This window comes from Chrysochloris asiatica, unplaced genomic scaffold (assembly GCF_000296735.1).
Source record: "Chrysochloris asiatica unplaced genomic scaffold, ChrAsi1.0 scaffold00020, whole genome shotgun sequence".
In the NCBI taxonomy this organism is placed as follows: domain Eukaryota; kingdom Metazoa; phylum Chordata; class Mammalia; order Afrosoricida; family Chrysochloridae; genus Chrysochloris; species Chrysochloris asiatica.
Window position 1 is genome coordinate 262,895 of NW_006408538.1, and position 19,949 is coordinate 282,843.

The following is a 19,949-nucleotide window of genomic DNA, read 5'->3' on the forward strand; positions in this document are numbered from 1 at the left end:
TTAGTCTGTGATTGAATAACTAGCTAGCGGTGGTGCTGTGACTTAATGTGACGGACTGTAAGGTCACTTTGAACCACAAGGTTGGCAGTTCAAACTCATCAGCCACTCCTCAGAAGCCCTATATAGGGTCACTATGGGTCAGTACCTACTCAACAGCACTTAACAACAACAACATAGCCTAGCCAAGTTGATACATCAAAAGATCATCAGAACTCCTAACACAATTCTCCTCCAAATGAATTTTCTCTACCACAGAACACATGCTCTGCAGGGAAGACTCACGGCCTTTGCATATAACGTCCTTTCTCTTTCTGCCTACCCATGTTCAGCCCGCCCTACCAGATGGTCTAGCTCACAGTCTATGTTCTTATGAACCCCCAGAATTTTTATTGCCTTATAAGTCTCCTTAAGACTTGTTGCTGTTGTTGTTAAGTGCCGACGAGTTGATTCCGGCCCACAGCGACCCTGTATAGGGTTTCCAAGGAGAAGCTGGTGAGCTTGAACCACCAACCTTGCAGTTCAAATAACTTTGCAGTCTGATGTATTAGCTCAAAGCACCAAACCTTAGTGTTTAAGAATTCTCAAATTAATTATTTTTTGTTCTGATTCTTCCTGAGATTATAAACTAGTTAAAAATATGAATTATGTCTGCTCCTTGACATCTACTTCATAGAGAGACTCTATGGAAGTATTAATGATGGTGAGCTGTTTTACAATATAAAACCTAAGGAGACAGGATCCTTTATACCCAGTTTTATTGGTCCCATCAATCTTTGGACAGATCATTTATATGAGGGCAAGAATTATTTCTCTTCAACTATTTAAATGTCCAAGAGAAGGAATTAGCAACCTGGTTGGGAAGCATATAAAATTCAGATTTGCAAGAGTTTCCATAGCTCAAACGTCTCTTGTGGAGTCCCGGTGTGACACTAGAGAATCATCAGTGGACTGCTCGCCACACAGTCAGCGTTTCAAACCAACCAGCTGCTCCTTGTAAACCTGATACTGGGTGGCTATGATTTGGAACCAACTCGACAGCACTTAACAACAACAACTCTTTTGAGCTAAGGCCCAAATCCAGTTTTGGCAAAAATAACAGTGGGTCTTCCAGTTCCAAATGTTGAGGCAAACTCTCGGACAGAGTTTCAGCTTTCCTTTCTGCTCATCCCGCCACAGAATGACTTTTTCTTATATCCTAATAGGTCTCTTTCTTTTGTGCGTTCTACAGTTTGGAGTCCTAGTGTAGCACTGCAGGATAAGCACTGGACTGCTAACTGCAAGACCAGTGGTTCAAACTCATCAGCTGTTACTTGGAAACTCTATACAGGGTCGCTATGAGTCAGAGTCAACTCGACGGCAAAAAAACATAGTTTGACTAATACTACCTGGGGGAAACTGTATCCTTGGGTGATTAGTTCTCTAATGGAGTTCTGGTGTGGCACTGCCGGATCCGCCCTGGACCGCAAGGTTGGTTTGAACTGCAAGATCAGTTGTTGAAAGTCACCAGCCGCTCCATGGACACTGGTCACAGGGTTGCTATTTGTCGAAATGACTCAATGGCACTTAACAACAACCGTTCTCTATTAACTAGTATTTACTGAGTAGTTACTCACTTTCTGCCAAGCACCATCTCAATGATTCTGTGCAACAATCCTACAAGGTTGGCACTTTTATTATTTCTAACATCGAGATGAAGAAACAGGTGTCACAAGTCAGAGAAAGCTGAGCTCTGGTACCACTCGCTCCTCCCTCAGAGAACGTGTGCTTCATCTCATAGCGGGCAAGTCCCTGGTGCTGATGGTAATAATGCTTGCCGGAAGCAGTGCTCTGAAGGTCAACTCTTGTTGTTATTGTTAAGTGCTGTCCAGTCAGTTCTGACTCATAGCAACCTTGTACAGCATTTCCAAAGAACAGCTGGTGGATTTGAACTAATGACTTTGAGGTTAGCACTCGAGGGCTGATCCTACTAACCACCCCTGAAGGTCAACTAAGATGAAGTAAACAAATATGACTGGCCTTGAGCCATTTAGGGGTTTTAGAAACTGGTATGTGCGAGAAAAGCAGAATTTTTAAGTTGCACAAAAAATGTACTTACTTGCGATACCTAAAGCTCCAAAGATTAGAACAAATGTGATGCCTGAACTAACCTGGATGAAGTGCATAACGCCTCCTCAGCTGTAGCATCGCCTGCCTTCATCAGAATCAGCTGGAGAGGTAGCTTAAAATACAGATTCCTGGGACCTCTTTCCTAGACTCACTGATGGGCTGTTGTTGTTTTTGGACAAGCTCAGGCAGCTCATATATACTATAGTATATTTTGATTTTAAAGCTACTGTATGTATGTAAGGATTCCCTGGGTGTAAATGGCTAAGGTGCTCAGTTGCTAACTGAAAGGTTGGACATTAAAGTGTGCCCAGAGGTCGTTTGGAAGAAAGGTGTGATGATGTCTCAATAACTGAAAATCCTACGGACCACAGTCCTACTCTAACACTCTTGGGATCACCATGAATTGGAACTGAGTCCAGGACAACTGGCACACGAGTGTGCATGTAACTATATGTTGTTAAGTGTGCATGTAACTATATGTTGTTAAGTGTTGTCGAGTCGGTAACAACCCTGTATAGGGTTTCCGAGGAGCAGCTGGTGAGCTTGAACAGCTGGCCTTGCAGTTCAAACTGACCTTTCAATCCAGTATTACACCAAGACTCCATGTAGGTATCTATGTATGTAAAACTAATTTTTTTCAACAATACTTATGTATGTTAAGTATGCACACACATGTATACACACGTATCAAAAAGCACATAAAGATAACCAGGGTCACAGAAAATGTAATTTATTTTTCATGACTTTCATGGCGGTCAGTGCTACGCCCCAGAAATCAAAGTGAATCATACATTGAAGCACTATCAAAAAGCACAACACTGCAATCAAAGTAGAGAGCATTTAAGTCTGGAGTGGTACCCAACTAAAAATGTGTTGTTGTTGTTGTTGTTGTTGTTGGGTGCCATTGAGTCGGTACTGACTTATAACGATCCTATGCACAACAGAATGAAACATTTCCCAGTCCTGGGCCAACCTCACAATCGTTGTTATGTTTGAACCCATTGATGCTGCCACTGTGCCAATCCATCTAGATGGAGGTCTTCCTCTTTTACTCTGACCTTCCGCCTTACCAAACATGATGTCCTTCTCCAGGCACTGGTCCCTCCTGACAGTTATGTCTGAAGTATGAAAGATGAAGTCTGGCCATCCTGGCTTCCAACCAGCACGCTCACTGTACTTCTTCCAACACAGATCTGTTTGTTCTTTTGGCAGCCCATGGCACTTGGAATATTCTCCTCCAACACCATAACTAAAAACTCCTTTTGCCTAAAAATCACTTTGGGGACTTCACAAAACATATGAACATATACCTGAGCCTGCTGAGAGACCTGCTGAATTTTAATGTCTGAGAGTAGGATCCAAGGCAATTCTATTCTCCATTGTAATTCTAATGAGCTCCCAGGCTCAGAAGCACTGAGAACCATCTGAGTCACTAACATGAGATATACTTTTTCCTACTTCCAAGGTAGCATCACTTTGCTTATTTCCCTGTAGAACAAGCAGGTCAGTGGTCTATGTGGCTCCCACACTGCCACATACCTCTTGCTGACACTACATAACCACAGTCTTCACTATTTGTCTCTTAATTTATCCTGGAGAAACCCCAGGGAGATCAGCATTAGGTACGTTCAGTGGGGTCAGCTATTCTTTAAGTTATCATTCCTCTTTCTCATTTCCTCATTCTCAAAACCTCTACTTTCTTTTTTTCTAGAATGGCCTATGGAAGCTCTGATTGGCTGGACTAAGTGCAATCTCACCCAGGTGATGACAGTGGACGCAGTGAGGCTAAGTGACTTACACAAAGTCACTCAGGTAAGTAGTGGGAGGGTCCGTCCTGGAGTGAGCTTCTGCCATCAGCCCAATGCTTCCTCCAGTGTTCTGAATCTCTCCCTGAACGTCAGTAAGAAGCTCTCTCTCCCTTGTCCCTCAAAGCAGGGCCAGAATCACGGACTTGTGAGCTATACAAATGTATGTAGCCCCGAGCTTTAAACAGTCCGTAATTTAATGTTCTGTCATTACTGTTTTGAAATCCGTAATAGTTTTTAAAAATAATTTTGTACGGGGGCCCACAAATTATACAGCTGACCGGTCCCTGGAGAAGGACATTATGCCTGGTAAAGTGGAGGGTCAGAGAAAAAGAGGAAGACCCCCAATGAGATAGAGTGACCCAGTGGGAACAGTAAGGGATTCAGGCATCACAACGATCCTGAGGACGCTGCACGACAGGGCAATGTTTCTTTCTGTTGTGCATAAGGTGGCTATGAGTAGGAAGTGACAGTACTTAACAACAATAGCGACAACCTACAAGAGAAGGAGTTCCTTGTCCTTGACATGCGATCTTTGTCATACACCTAGAAACGTGGAAGCAGAAAACAGCCGCAGTTCAGTCGACCAAGGCAGAGTCAGTCTCTGCTCTGACCACCATTATTCTGACCTGAAGATTTCAGCTCGCCTCAACCTTTCAGCTCCTACCTAAACAGACTTTCATGAAAAGCTTTGTTCTCTGAGATTGCATTAATTGAGGTAGCATTTCAATTATCCTTTGACCCTTATTAGAAGCCAAAGTAATTCTATTTCTGTTTAACTTATTTTGCTAACAGGTATGGTGACAAATTAGAAGGTTTTATCAAATTTTCTCCTCTCCACACCACATCATTTTCTAGAAATCAATACTTTCGAATCCTTATTAACATATCAAATACCATCTACTTGTATTTTAAGCAGCTTGACAAACAATCCATATCTTGAAAAATTATTCCAAACAAATCTTGGGCCAACTCTTCCTGTTTCTCTTGAGCTCATAATGGTAGTATTGTTTTATTTGTTTAATTTCGTTTAGTTGTCTTATCTGGCATGGGCAAATAACACAGATTGTTTTCAGGTCTTGTTTTTAATTAAACAAGGTAAAACACTTATACATTATGTCTGCTCAGGCAACGTTCAACCGCACATAAGTCCATAGTCCTGTAAGGTTATAATAAAGTTCAGAAATCCTAATCAGAGAATGGGACACAGCAGACACAACTCACCAAACACAATGTATGTATCTCATGCCTCTTGTATACAAAGCAATTGCACTGCCAGATGTATAATGGTACAAGACACATATAGTCTATAATACATGTGTATTCAAAGTCCTAATAAACACCAGTGTTACTAGTATATGTATGTACAATAGTTTCTATCTAAAATACTGGCCATAAAATAGTGTATATGTCAATTCATAGGCAGCCACATCCATTCTGGTGAATTGCCCATCTCTTGAGTGTTGTGGCATTAGCTCTCTAATTTCCTTTCAAAAACATGACAGTGAACCATGGTTCATAAGCCCAATAAAACCAGTGCTAAAGGAGCTGTGGTAGTGTAGTGGTTACGAATCGGGCTGCTAACCTCAAGGTCAGCAGTTCGAAACTACCAGCCATTCCTCAGGAGAAAGATGAGGCAGTTCTGCTCCTGTAAAGATTTACAGCATCAGAAACCCTGTACAGGGTCACTATGAATCAGAACTGACTCCACCGCATATAACCACCACCACCAATGAGAGCAACAGCCAGAAGAAAAGGAGAAGTATCAATCTGAAAGTGAAACAAAAGCTTATCGAACAATATGAAGGTGGAAAATCAGTGAATGCTATTGCCTGTGATTTAGACACTGCTACGGATTGCATTGTTTGCCCCAAAACATGTGTAAACTTGCCTGAACAACAATGTGTTTGACAGTTATGTGATGACCCCTCATGATGTGATCTTCTGTGATAAACAAATAAGAACAGAAAGGGTGGGATGTTGAGCCGTCGAGTCGGTTCTGATCATAGCAACCCTGCATAGGGTTTCTGAGCAGCAAATGGTGAGCTTGAACCACCGACCTTGAAATTCAAACCAACTTTGCAGTCCAGCGCATTAACCACCATACCAGGATTCCAAGGGTGCAATTGTTGTTATTGTTAAGTGCCATCAAATCCGCTCTGACTCACAGCGACCCTCTTTTAATCTCACCAGAACTTTGGTAAAATGTACGGGAGTTTCCAAGGGTGTGGCATGCAACTCATTTTATCTTACAAGAGATAAGAGGAGAGAGGCATGAGTAGAGAGAGAGGGACCCAGTGCCACCAGGAAGAAGATACAAGAATGGAGAGCACCTTGTAGATCTGGTGTCCTTGCACTGTGAAGCTCCTAGAGTCAGGGAATGATTGATGTCAAGACACTCGGACATCTCCAGGAAAGCCGAGCCTACAGATGCTGACAAGGACCTACAGTCAGAGGCAGCAGTCTGAATTCAGACCTCGGGTAGTGTAGTGGTTACGAATCGGGCTGCAAACCGGAAGGTCAGCAGTTAGAAACTACCAGAAACTACCAGCTGTTCCACGGGAGAAAGATGAGGCTTTCTGCTTCCGTAAAGATTTACAGCCTCGGAAACCCTGTATAGGGTCGCTATGGGTGGGAACCGACTTGACGGCACACAGCAGTCTTTTAAAATGTGAAAGAATAAATTTCTGTTTGTTAAAACCTCCACTTGGGGCATTTCTGCTAGAACAACCCTAGATGACTAAGGCAGGCATGTTGCATTTGACAATCACAACGACCCTCAAATACAAAGAATACATTTTCCAAGCTGCTGAAAGATTGGCTCCAATAAAAGCTACAAAGCTAATGGTGACATGAGAAGGATCTATATCAGCTATGAAGATCATGCTAATGACGTGGATTGAGGGCCAAACGAGAAGCACACCCCATTCAGCACATCTCGAAGATCACTGCTAAATTACCTATGGCACAAAGCTCATTCCAGATGCTTTTAGAAAAAGCAGGACCAGACTATAATATGCTGTTTGCACAAAACACCCAAATCACATAACATGCTATTTCACAGAATGTAGCATTCACATGAAGAAATTGCTGGGTTGTTTTGTTTTGTTTTTAAAGTGTCTCCTCTAGTGTTACAGGGATACATCATTAAAATGCATATTAAAAAGAATAGGTAACACATTTCATTTTAAGCATATTTTCATAAAATAATTTTAGACCTGGAAAATACCTTACAAATTACCACACTCAATGTCCTTACTTTCCCTATAAGGACAACTAGCTGCCATGAAGTCTATTCCAAGTCATGGCAACCTCATGTGTGTTGAAGTAGAATTGAACTCCACAGGGTTTTCAGTGACTGTCTCTTCAGAAGTAGATCGCCAGGCATTTCTTCTGAGCATCTCTAGATGGGCTTGAACCTCCAACCTTTTAGTTAGCAGTTGGATGCAGGCACAATTTGTATTGCCTGAGGTCTCCCAATTAAGATATGGTGATTGGTTCAACAAATATGGCAGGTACACACAGGGAGACACCGGAGGGCCTCTGATCCCATAGAAGTCTTAGTAGCACCTGGTACTTAAGGAGTTCCAAGTGCGTTAGATAGGTGATCATTAGTCATTGTGCAAGGAGCTCTGGTAGCGTAGTAGTCACGAATTCGGCTGCTAACCTCAAAGTCAGCAGTTCAAAACTGCCAGTTGTTCTGCTAAAGAAAGAGGAGGCTTTCTGCTCCAGTAAAAATTTACAGCCCCTGTACTGGGTCGCTGTAACTCGGAACCAACTCCACGGCCCACCACCACCACCACCAATCACTGCACACTGTACTTAAGCAATTCTAAGTTAGACTAATGACCACTAACTGTTACTATGCGGTTCAATCTACAACTTCAGAAAAGGAGATGATTTATTATTTTAATTGCAAAATGGAATACAAAAACCCTCTAATGTTTCGCCAGAGTCCTGGTGGTATAGTGATTTAGAGCTTGGCTGCTAACCAAAGGTCACAAGTTCAAAGCCAGCAGCTCCTCCATGGGAACACAATGTAACAGTCTGCTTCCATAAAGATGACAGCCTTGGGATCTCTATGGGACAGTTCTGCTCTGTCCTATAGGTCGCTGAGTCAGAACTGACTTGGCAGCACACAAGAAGGGTGGCTCTAAAGATGAGTATTACTTCATATTAGCCATTTGTTGAAAATTACTTTGAGAGGCATTATATTAAGGTCACACAAAATGCATCATGTATATATTATACAAAATTCTATTTTAGAACACTTAATGGCATCATTATTGTGAGACAGAACTACTCCTTTCTAGGACAGATTTTCCACATACAATTGTCACAAATGTAGGAAATGCAATCTGGCCATGGTGTATCCGAATAAGAAGAAGTAATCATGAAACCTGGAACTTCTTACAAGACTCGTGAGCATTACATGGTCCTTTGGCCATGGTCTTATCTTGGACATCCCTAGAATGCTAACTTCACCTCCCTGAATTAGTCTTACTCACGGAACTGCGCATATCTTCAACTAGACTGCAAACATCTTAAGAAAAGGAACCTTGTGCTTCCTGTTCACCTTTTCATTTGCTGAATCTAGCACATTGCCTGGCACACACAGTAACAAAATAAGTAAGTAGATGAATCAATGATTGAATGTCTTATCAAATTTCTGTGCTTTCTCCTGGTGAGAAAGTGGTGAGCTAATCCAAATGAAGATGAAAACTGCACCATGTATCTAACACAGTGCTAAGGAAAGAGCAAATGTAATGAATGATTACTTAATAAGGAAAGGCATGAATGTAGTCACTTACTTGCAAGCAAGCCAACTCCACTTGCAAGGGATCCCACCCAGGCTGTTTTTCCTTTCCCTTCACCAAATGCATCCAACCATTCTATGTACAAGACTCCAACAGCCAGCGGGGATCCGTAACACAAAAACTGAGTGAAGAAAGAAACAAGTACAATCACCCAGCCCCATCCGCCATCAGGTGACTTTGTAAATTCCATTGTAAGGTGAAATCAACGAGGTGTCTTTCCTTAGGTCCTGGACAGAAACAAACAAACAAAAAGACACAGTTAAGATGTCGTGCAGCATAGTATTTTGGATTAAAAAGCATTTCCTTTTAAATTAAAAAACAAACAACAAGAAAAACATACTTCTTTAAAAAACATCCATGAAAACTCATAAATTAACATAGACGCATCAGTTTGCCTTTTTGTTTTAGTTTTTTAATAACTACTACATTCACATGGTTCCATTTTTCTTATTAATTATAAAAAGGCATATAATGAAAAGCTTCCTTCTCAGCATTATTCTTGTTCATCAGACAGATTCCCCATTTCCACTGTTTTTAGTTTGCTGTCACATATTGGGTCCTTAAGAAGCAGATGCTTAGCATTAAAGGGGTTTATTAGGCATGTTCTTGGGCATCAGTGGAGTCCATGGATGGTACAAATGGTTAATGCACACTGCAATTAACTACAGTTGGAGGTTCGAGTCCACTCGGAAGTGCCTTGAAGGAGAATCCTAACAATATACTTTTGAAAAGTCAGCCGATGAAACCCTGTGGAGCACAGCCCGACTCTGACACATGTGGGGTCACCAAGAGTGTGAGTCCACTGAAAGAAAACTGATTTTTAGGGTCAACCCTTGTGAAAAAGAAAGGAAAGAGGTTAGAGGGAGAAATTAATAAATTAAGCTGTGATTCAGTCTTTACAAAGGAGATTGCTGAAGCTGGATGACCCTTCAGAGTTGTATTGTGTGGGGCTTGGGGGTCTGTCCCTTCAAATTCCCAAGTTTGCCATCCATTGATTGCAAGCTACCCTAGGAAAGAGTGTGACTTTAGGCGGCGCTCTTCAAACAAGGCAATCTCCTCCACAGGACTGCCAGCTGAGGTTACCTGCTAGAAGCGATAGATCTTTCATTCCCCAAGGGTTGTGGGGGAAAGTGAGGACACATCCCAAGGTTTACCCACTTGAGTATCCTTCCTGATTGTCTTTATATTTATGCAAGCAAAACAAAGATTTCCTCCTTTTTCCACAAAAGATGGCATATTGTACATTCTATTCTGTACCTCGCTTTAGTCACTTAACATGTTTGGAGACTCTTTTATTGATATGTTATTGTTGTCAGCCAAGTGCTAATGAGTCAGTTCCAACTCACTGAAACCCTGTGTAGGATTTCCAAGAAGTGGTTGGTGGGTTTGAACAGCTGACCTTTTGGTTAGAAGTCCAGTACTTATCTTACAGCACCACACAAGGACCTCATCAATACGTATAGAGCATCTTTAGTATTTTTTTTTTACAAAACATGAGTTAATGTTTGTTTATTGAATAGGCAGGACCATCACATGGCTGAAAAATAAAAAAAGAGGTATGCAATGACCCATCTACCTATTTTTGGCCTAATCCTCACAGTTCATCTTCCTTTACTTGTTACACAAGTAACCAATATTACTTGTTTCTTTTACATCATTCTAAGCACAGTTCTTAGAGTCCTCGTGTGGCGCTGTGGGCTAATGCGTCAGACTGCAAAGTCAGTTTGAACTGCAAGGTCGGCGGTTCAAGCTCACCAGCTGCTCCTTTGAAACCCTATACAGGGTTGCTATGGGTCGGGATTGACTCGACAACACTTAACAACATCAACAATTCTACTCTACACACATGGGTTAAAACTCATATTCCATAGCAATCAACAATGGCAATGTTTCCTTAAGAGTCCTGATTGGCACAAATAGTTAAAGTGTTTGAGGACTAACCTAAAGGTTAGGGAGGCGGGGCTGAAAAACAACTGGAGCACCTGGCACTCTGCTCCCAAAAGGTCACAACCTTGATAACGCTTTGGAGCACAATTCTACTTCGCAACATATGGGGTCATTATAGGTCAGAATTGAAACAACAGGAATGGGTTTGTTTGTTTTAGAGGGAGGGGGTTCTTTATGTGTACACAGGAACCCTGGTGGCACAGTGGGTTAAGAATTGGACTGCTAACCAAATATTCAGCAGTCCAAATCCACCAGCCCATCAACAGGGATAAAAATGAGGCTGTCTGCTCCCAGTCCCAGATTTTCAGTCTAAGAAATCCTAAAGAGCAGTTCTATTCTGTCCTAACGGGTCGATGTGAGCAAGAATCGACTCAACAGGAGTGAGTTTTATGTTTACACCAACAATCCAAATGTGGATTTCCTTCTCACTTTTTATACAAAAAGCAGCTGATTATACACACTGATAATGCCTTTTTAATGCCTCTTGATATACCATTACACAGATAAACGACCTTTCTTGTTTTCTAATACTGCATTGTACTCCAATATAGAGCTTTGCTCTTAATTTGTTTAATCAACCTCCTGTGGCTTAGAATAAACACAACGCTACATTGAATATTTCCACGTGTATATCTGATTTTTCATATGTGCACATCCGTTAAATGAAACCCAAAAATGGAATTGCTATGTATGGTTGCTGTGACATCACAAGGGAGGTGGGGGGACATGGAGTTAAGCAGACTGTCCCAGGTGCCACTGTCAAAGAGAGAGACCCCAAAATGTCTGTAAAGTATCCCTGCAGTGTTTAAGCAGAAATTTCTAAAAATGTCCCTGAGTTGCTGGTAAATGCTGTTGAGTCTGTCCTGATTCATAGTGATCCAGTATAGGGTTCCCAAGGAACCGCTGGTAGGTTTGAATCACCAACCTTGTGGTTCACAGGTCAACAATAACAATGCACCTCTGTCATCAATGCCCAATGACAGAGATGCTTCAAATCACCTGGTTTCTCTTATACATGCTCTAAGCTATACTGTTTGCTTCCAGTGTTCTTCTGTAGGGTTTGGTAAGGAAGAGGTTCAAGGGGGCAGGGGACGGACATCATGAAGTACTACACTGGGTGACAACAAGCCTAGTATTGCCACTGTTTATTGGTAATTTTGCTGAGTATTATAAATTGGCTTCAAAGAGACTGAACCAATTTGGTATTAATCCCTAGCCATTTTGAGTATGTTATGAAACTTCTGGATTTTTGCCAACTTATTAGTATCAATGCAGTATTATCATTACTTTAATTCCCATAGTATGAATGTTGTTGGGCATAGTTTTATAAGTTAAAAGTATTTAAAATTCCTATCTCACTTTGAGTATAATTTAATGTATTTCTAGATATTCAATTTTGTTCCACAGATCTATTTGTGTTGTAATATGTGGTAAAACACCATTACCACACATTAGTTTAATTATTAGGTTTGTGGGTTGTTTTTTAAGTCATTTTAATTTCCAGTACAGCTAAATTCGAAAGTTTATATCAATATATTTTTAAAGTATTTTCCTGGCTATTCTTCTTTATTTTTTATATAAGCTTCACAATCAGCTTAATGGGTTCTAGAAGAAATCTGATGATGCTTTCTTTGGGATTGAGTTAAATTTATTAAGTAATTTCAAGACACTTAACCCCTGTATGGTGTTGAGTCTTTCTATCTAAAAAGACCACGGTGTGCCTTTCCATTTATTCAAGTCTACTTTCATGTTTAACATTTTCTTCAACTATTCTTGTTTATCTTTTGGTATTCTATCCTTTTTACTAATATTATAATTGGGATAATTTCTTAACTAATTGTGTGCATTACTGAAAGCTATTAGTATATGTGTGTTGTTTTTGTACCCATGGACCTTATTAATTCAATTCTCTTGTTTACTGTATTTATATATATATCACAATATAGTACAATATAGTTATAAGTCTTGGTATGATGCTGTAGAATAAGCACTGGACTGATAACATCAAGGACAGCAGTTCAAACCCACTAGTCACTCCTGGAAAATCCCATGCAGGGCTGCTACATAACAGCAACATAGTATGTTACATAATCATTTGCAAACAGTGATAACTTTACCTCATTTTGAAATTTTTAACTTCTAGCTTTCTTTTTTTGTCTTTCCATCAAATAGTGCATCCAGAATAATGTTAAATATTGTTAAATAATAATAACTACATCTTTTGTAGTTCCTAACTTAAATGGGAATGCCTTCAGGTGTCTGCCCTGTAAAGATTTACAGTCTTAACAGCCCCACATATAGGGACGCTATGAATTGTAATAGACAAGATGGCAGTGGATTTTGTTCTGTTTTCAGGTGTCATGACCTAGACCTCAGACAGATTTGTTTTTTAACTTAAGGAAACATCCATCTTTTTTATTTCTGAATATCAAATACATTTTCAGTTTGCAAGGACAGAACTATCTGATTTTGTTTACAATGTTTAACAGTAGTATGATAAAATCTATATTTTCTTAAACTATTCATGAATCATTGCATTGAATCCTCTTTGATTAATGTATTCTTTTGACTATGGTATTTATTTTTTTAGGATTTTTAAATTCATAAGTAACATTTGTCTGTTTTTCTTTAAGGAAACAAACAAACAAACACCTTTTCATTGTGAATTGAGTGAAAATTTTCAAAGCAGTATTTTTTATGTTTTCACTATTTTCCAGGTTTTGATAAAAAAATAATAATAATAATAATAATAACTTTATGAAAAGAATTGGAAAGTTTTCCTTCTCATCTAGAGTCTGAAAAACAAAACTTACCAGGCAATGGATCTGAAGAGACCTGTGGTCTCATCTCCCTGGCCCTCCTAACACCTCCCTCTATTTTACAGAGTGTCTCTTCACCGGTCCAGGCTTAAAGTCAGATTCGACAGTCCTTTTCACCCACAGATTTTGCCAAGTGCAGTTTCATTAGGTACATACAGTCCGAATAGCATTCAGCTCCTTTAAGAGTGTCATAGTTAGATCCACCTTTTACCTGGGCCTCTGTGAATTTCTTCACATTCAGAGCACTGGGCAGAAATCATGTAACCCCCAGCCACAGGCCTTTTAATAAAACTTAATTATCTGAGAGACATGACAATTTACAAGCAAAACTTTAGAATCTAGAACAAAGTTCTCAAACCATATGATTGTGTTAACAGAGTGACTATTCCAGATTTCCAACTATTTAAATCCTTTGAGGAGTCCTGGTATAGCACTATAGGATAATCACTGGACTGCTAACCAAAAGGTCAGCAGTTCAAACCCACCAGGTGCTCCTCAGAAACCGTACACAGTGTCGCTATGAGTTGGAACCAACTCAAAGACACTTAACAACAACAAATCTTTGGAAATAATCAGACATGTCCTGCCGGCAAATGTTTACTCTCTCCAGTACCTACTCTATTTACACAGTATAGGGTTTCTGAAGAATGACTGGTGGGTTTGTACCACTGACCTATGGTTCACAGTCCAGTGCTTATCCTACAGTGCCACACCAGGACTCCACTCTATCATTAAAGAAAACGATAGGATTTTGGCCCTTCTATTAACAATTTTAGTACTTTACAAGTATGTAAATTACTAAAGAAAATAGTACTTTACAGTACTATTAAAGAAAATACAATCTCAATTCTCTAAATCAGATAACATATCATAGAAACCATCAAATATCTAGTAAGGCTAAGATAGTCTTTCATTTAAATCTTCAAATTACAGCACTTCAGGAAAAGTACACATTTACATAGGCAGAGCACCAGAATCCTGAATGAAACCAGTGTTTTTCTGTTGTGAGTGTGCAAGTTGAGTAGAGTTGCCAGTGACAGGCACCTCACCTGCCAGTTTTTAAACCATAAGTAAACATAACATCGTTGCATCCCTCAAGTTTCTACATTTCCTTTCTTTGCTTTGGGTGACATTTGTACATACAAGACAGGAGCCAGGGAAATTCCTCTGACAGTAAACATTTAGACAGAGCAAACCTTTGAAATGCAAAGCTCCAATGTACATCAACTCGGACCAGAAAAACAAGTTTTTATGAAGAGTTGGCTAACAGTTTCAGAAGTCGTGTCTCAGAGTTTCAGATACATGTCATTTTCACTAGAAGAAGGTGACGTATACCATTTAGTGATCTTTGATTTTCTGTCAGGGTAACATCTTTCTAATGAAAGATGTCTCTGTTCCTTAGAATTGCTTGCCTTTCTTTCGGTGTGCTTCTGGGCAGACTCAAACCTTCTACTTTTTGGTTAATAGCCAAGCATATATATACCATCCAGGGACTCCGGGGACTAAGGTCTTCCTCACTGATGGAACTGTGAATCAAGGTTCCTTGGTCTTGAACCATACAGTATTTGAAGAATTTTGTGATTATAACCCCAAGGGAGAAATTTTTTTCTCCACACGTTACATAATAAACTCTGGCATTAATGATTTATTATATTATCTAACAGATAGACTTTTTTTTTCTCTAAAAATTAACAAGAACAAGAGGTGTTCTTTTATATGGACTAGTGTTCTATGAGTACATTCAAAGGCTTGGGCATTTAGTCATAAAACTGTGTGAAAATATGCTTCTAAGATATACATATATTTTACTATGTTCTAGTAAATTCTGTGAGAAATTGGAATCTGTATTAATCAAGTGTTAACAAATCAGGAGTCTGAATGTTCAGAGAGCTTTCAAAACTCAAAATTGGAAACCATTTTGAGACCACTTAAAGAAAATCGTAATTTAAGGGATAGTCCCTGAACAGAGCAAATGATGAATGTTCTTGCTTACTAAGTGATTGGGGGTTTGAGCCCACACAGAGACACCTCAGAAAAAAGACCGGGTGAGGTACATCTGAAAACTACAAATGCTACAAAGTGCATTTCTTTCCACTCTGACACACATGGGGTCACCGTGAGTCCGAGTTCATTGAATGGCAACTGGTGGTGGTTATATAGGGGCAGTTTTGTCACACCGTAGGGTCTGATGGGAAATAATAAAATTAACTTTAATTCACAATTTAAATGTATATCTCAACTTAAACTTTAACTTGAAAATTGAATATATTCCACATATAGTAACTTACCTTGCTGGAGAGAGGAGACCATGAAATAAAACCTAGCCATAATAAGACATCACTATTAAACAAAATTAGAATACCATTTGCATTGTTGCTGTTAGGTGCTATTGAGTTGGGTCCAGTCCTAGTGAACCTATATAGGGTTTCTGAGGAGCAGCTGGTGATTTGAACCGCAGACCTTGCTGTTCAAACCAACTGTGTGGTCGAGTCCTTATCCTACAGGACCACGGCATAGTTCCGAAAGCTAGAATTTGTTTTGTTAAAGAAAAAGTAAGGCAGGAAAAGTTCAAAGACACTTTCTCTGGAACAAGACTACCGATGTAAATCTCATTTCACTCACGGGAAAGCACTAAGTCCCAATGCTTTAGCCTGAATTTAGTTCTGGTTCAATGCCAGCCCTCTGTTACATCCTCAACTCGTTGTTGGTGGTGGTGGTATGTGCCATGGAGTCGGTTCCGATTCATAGCAACCAAGAACAGGGTTTCCAAGGCTGCAAATCTTTACGGGAGCAGAAAGCCTCATCTTTCTCCCATGGAGCAGCTGGTAGTTTCGAACTGCAGACCTTGAGATTAGCAGCCCAATTCATAACCAATACGCTACCAGAGCTCAACTCTTTAGACTGGTTAAAAACTGTAGTTTTCCCAGATACAGAATGTCATAATTTCCGATTTGATGTTTTAATATACCTGTGCAGGGTCACTATGAGTCGGAACCGACTCCACGGTACTTAATAACAAAAACAGCAACAATATACCCAATGGAGTCCTGGTGTGGTGCTGTGGGTTAATGAGCCAGACTGCAAAGCCATTTGAATAGCAACATCGGCTGCTCCTTGGAAACCCTATACAGGGCCGCTATGGGTCAGAACCAACTGGACAGCACTTCACAACAACAACAACAATATATCCAATAGCATGCTTGACATAGGTGTTTTCTGTTCCTAAAATCTACATATATAACCTACTTTTGAGGGGTCACATGTAGAGTGAGTGACAATTGTGTGATCTTATTTTCAGTTACAATTCTCTCTGGTCTTTTTCCCCGCTCACCACCACAAGAACAACCCCTCCTTGGAAGTCCTGGGGTGGCACTGTGAGTTAATGCACTGAACTACAAAGTAGGTTTGAACCACAAGGTTGGTGGTTCAAGCTCACCATCTGCTCCTTGGAAACCCTATACAGGGTTGCTATGGATCAGAATCAACTTTGCAGCACTTAACAACAACAAAAACAACCCCTCCTTGAACTTTATAATTAGCACACAAGACAAAGATACATTTTTACATGAAATATGGAAGGAGATCAAAAATATAAAATTTTGATCTGATTTCCAATATCCACTTAATTACATGATGCCAAGTGCTGTGTTGGAAGAAGTGCAACCAGAGTGCTCCTTGGAGGTCAGGATAGCCAAACTTCATCTCCCATACTTTGGATATATTGTCAGGAGGGACTAGTTGCTGGAGAAGGATATCACGTTTGGTAAGGTGGAGGGTCAGAGAAAAAGGGGAAGACCCCCAGCGAGATGGATTGGACAAGTGGCAGCATCGATGGACTAAAGTGTGGCAACAGTAGTGAGGTTGGCCCAGGATCGGGCAGTGTTTCGTTCTGCTGTGCATAAGGCCACCATGAGCCGGTACTGATTCGATGACACCTAACAACAACAACAACAACAACAACAACAACAACAACAACAACCCTTTAAGAACCTGTTGTTATACTTATTGTTAAATGCCATCGAGTAGGTTCCAACTCACAGTAACCCTGTATAGGGTTTCTGAGTCTAAATCTTTGTGAGAGCAGAGAGCCTCATCTTACTTGGAGTAGCTCATGGGCTCAAACTGTAGTTCAGTGTGTATTCCACAGAGCCTAGGTTCATGTTATTGCATCCTGGAAAAAATTGTTGACTTCAGGTTATGATGTTTTGAACCAGTCATCTGTGGAGGCAAGTAAAAAGTCTAAGTCATACAAGGTTCCATGGCCTTCCTACAGTTATATTATAACACAGCTAAGAACTGGACTGCTAACTGAAAAGTCAATGGTTCAAACCCACCAGTCACTCCTCGGAAACCCTATGTGATCACTATAAGTTGGAACTGACTCAATGCCATTTAACAACATTATATGGAAGGCTCTAAGGAGTCCTGGTATGGCGCTGTGGGTTAATGTGCCAGACTGCAAAGCCATTTGAACTGCAAGGTCAGTGGTTCAAACTCACCAGCTGCTCCTCGGAAACCCTATACAGGGTAGCTATGGGTCAGAATCAACTCGATGGCACTTAACAACAACAACAACAACATATCATGGGAACAGGTATAGGCGATAAAGAGAATCGATCACTGGGATGACTATGCACAAGAGGCTCAGTAATTATGGAATAGAAGTTTTATGGGAAAGTCATTTAAATCCATATACTTCATGCTTTCATGTCCATGCTAACCAAACGAGCCCTCACTTGCACCAATGATTCAAGCACAGAAGTGGTCAGAGTGCAGGGTTCTGGAATTAAAAACAAACAAACAAAAAACTCGCCTCAAACAAAACATCACTAGTGCCCTTAGAGAAATAAAAGTACTATCAATAATACTATGAACTGCATACCAACAAATTAAATGTCGAGTCAGTACCAACTTATAGTGACCCTGTGTACAACAGAACAAAACTCTGCCCTGTCCTGTGCCAATCTCACAATCGTACGTTTCAGCCCATTGCTGCTGCCACTGTTCCAATCCATCCCGTTGGGGGTCTTCCACTTTTTCACTCACCCTATAGTTTATCAGCATGATGTACTTCTCCAGGGACTGGTCCTTCCTGCTAATAGGTATGAAGTATGAGAAACAAAATCTGGCCATCTAGGTTTCTAAGGAGCATTCTGGCTGTACTTCTCCCAAAACAGATTGGTTTGTTCTTCTGGCAGTCCATGGGACTTTTAACATTCTCCTCCAAAGCCACAACTCAAATGCACCAATTCTTCTACAGTCTTTCTTATTCACTGTCCAACTTTTACATGCCTATGAGGCTTTTAAAAATACCAACCAAGGTTTGGGTCACACAAGGCATGCCTCAGTCCTAAAACTGATACCTTTGCTCTTGAACACTCTAAAGAGGTCTTGTACAGCAGATTTGCCTAATGTGATATGTCCTTTGATTTCTGGACTACTGCTTCCAGAAGTGTTCATGATTGATCAGAGCAAAAAGAAGTCTTTGACAACTAAAATCCTTTCTCCATTTATTGCTATGTTATCCAGTTGTCCAATGGTGAGAATCATTGTTTTCTTTACATTGAGGAGCAATGAGATGAAATGAACAAATTCCTAGAAGAAGAAAAAAACTACAAAAACAGACTCAGGAAGAAGTTTATAATCAAAAAGGAGCTATAAATAATAAAGAGATTGAATAGTTATTGTCATTAACTGCCATTGAGTTGGTTCTGACTCACATCAATCCTGCATAGGCTTTTCAAGAAGCAGCTGATTGGTTTGAACCACCAACCTTTCAGTCAGTTCAGTGTTTATACAACAGCACCACACCAGGACTCCATAGATTGAATTAGTAATCAAAAAAATTTCCAACAGAAAAAAAACAAAAACCCAGATGGCGTCCCTGGTGAATTTTACCAGATATTAAGAGAGGTAACATCACAAATTCAAAGGAGTTCTGGTAGCGTAGTGGATTACGAGTTTGTCTGCTAACTGCAACATCAGCAGTTTGAATCTACCAGTCCGTCCATGGCAGATATATAAAGCTTTTTGCTCTTGAAAAGATTTACAGCCTCAGAAATCCTATACAGGGTGACTATGACTAGGGGGTTGACTCAACGGCACAAAATCATGACCACCACCATCACTAAAAAATTGCAGAGGAAGGTACCCTTCCCAACTCATTCTATGAGGGCAATATTTTCCTGATAACAAAACCAGACAAACACATTCAAGAAAACTATAGAACTATATTCCTTATGAATCCAGACACAAATAATCCTCAAAAAGTACTAGCAAACCAAATCTAACCACATATAAAAAGAATCACTCCATCAGGACCAAGTGAGATTTATCACAGGAATACATAGTTGGTTTAAAAGAAGAACTTCAATCAAGACAGCACACTACACATTAGTAAATGAAAGTTGAAAACCATATGATAATGCCAATAGATACAACCTCTACCTGGAAAA

General features: G+C 40.1%; 1 protein-coding gene across 1 annotated transcript in view; it reads right to left on the reverse strand.

Annotated features, from left to right (window-relative positions):
- Nucleotides 1-19,949, reverse strand: part of SLC16A9 (solute carrier family 16, member 9) — a 79,003-nt gene that overhangs the window by 42,173 nt on the left and 16,881 nt on the right. The window contains exon 2 of the mRNA XM_006835794.1: nt 8,723-8,955. Coding sequence (XP_006835857.1) covers nt 8,723-8,918 — 196 coding nt within the window. The 5' untranslated portion in view covers nt 8,919-8,955. The remainder of the gene's footprint in view (nt 1-8,722; nt 8,956-19,949) is intronic.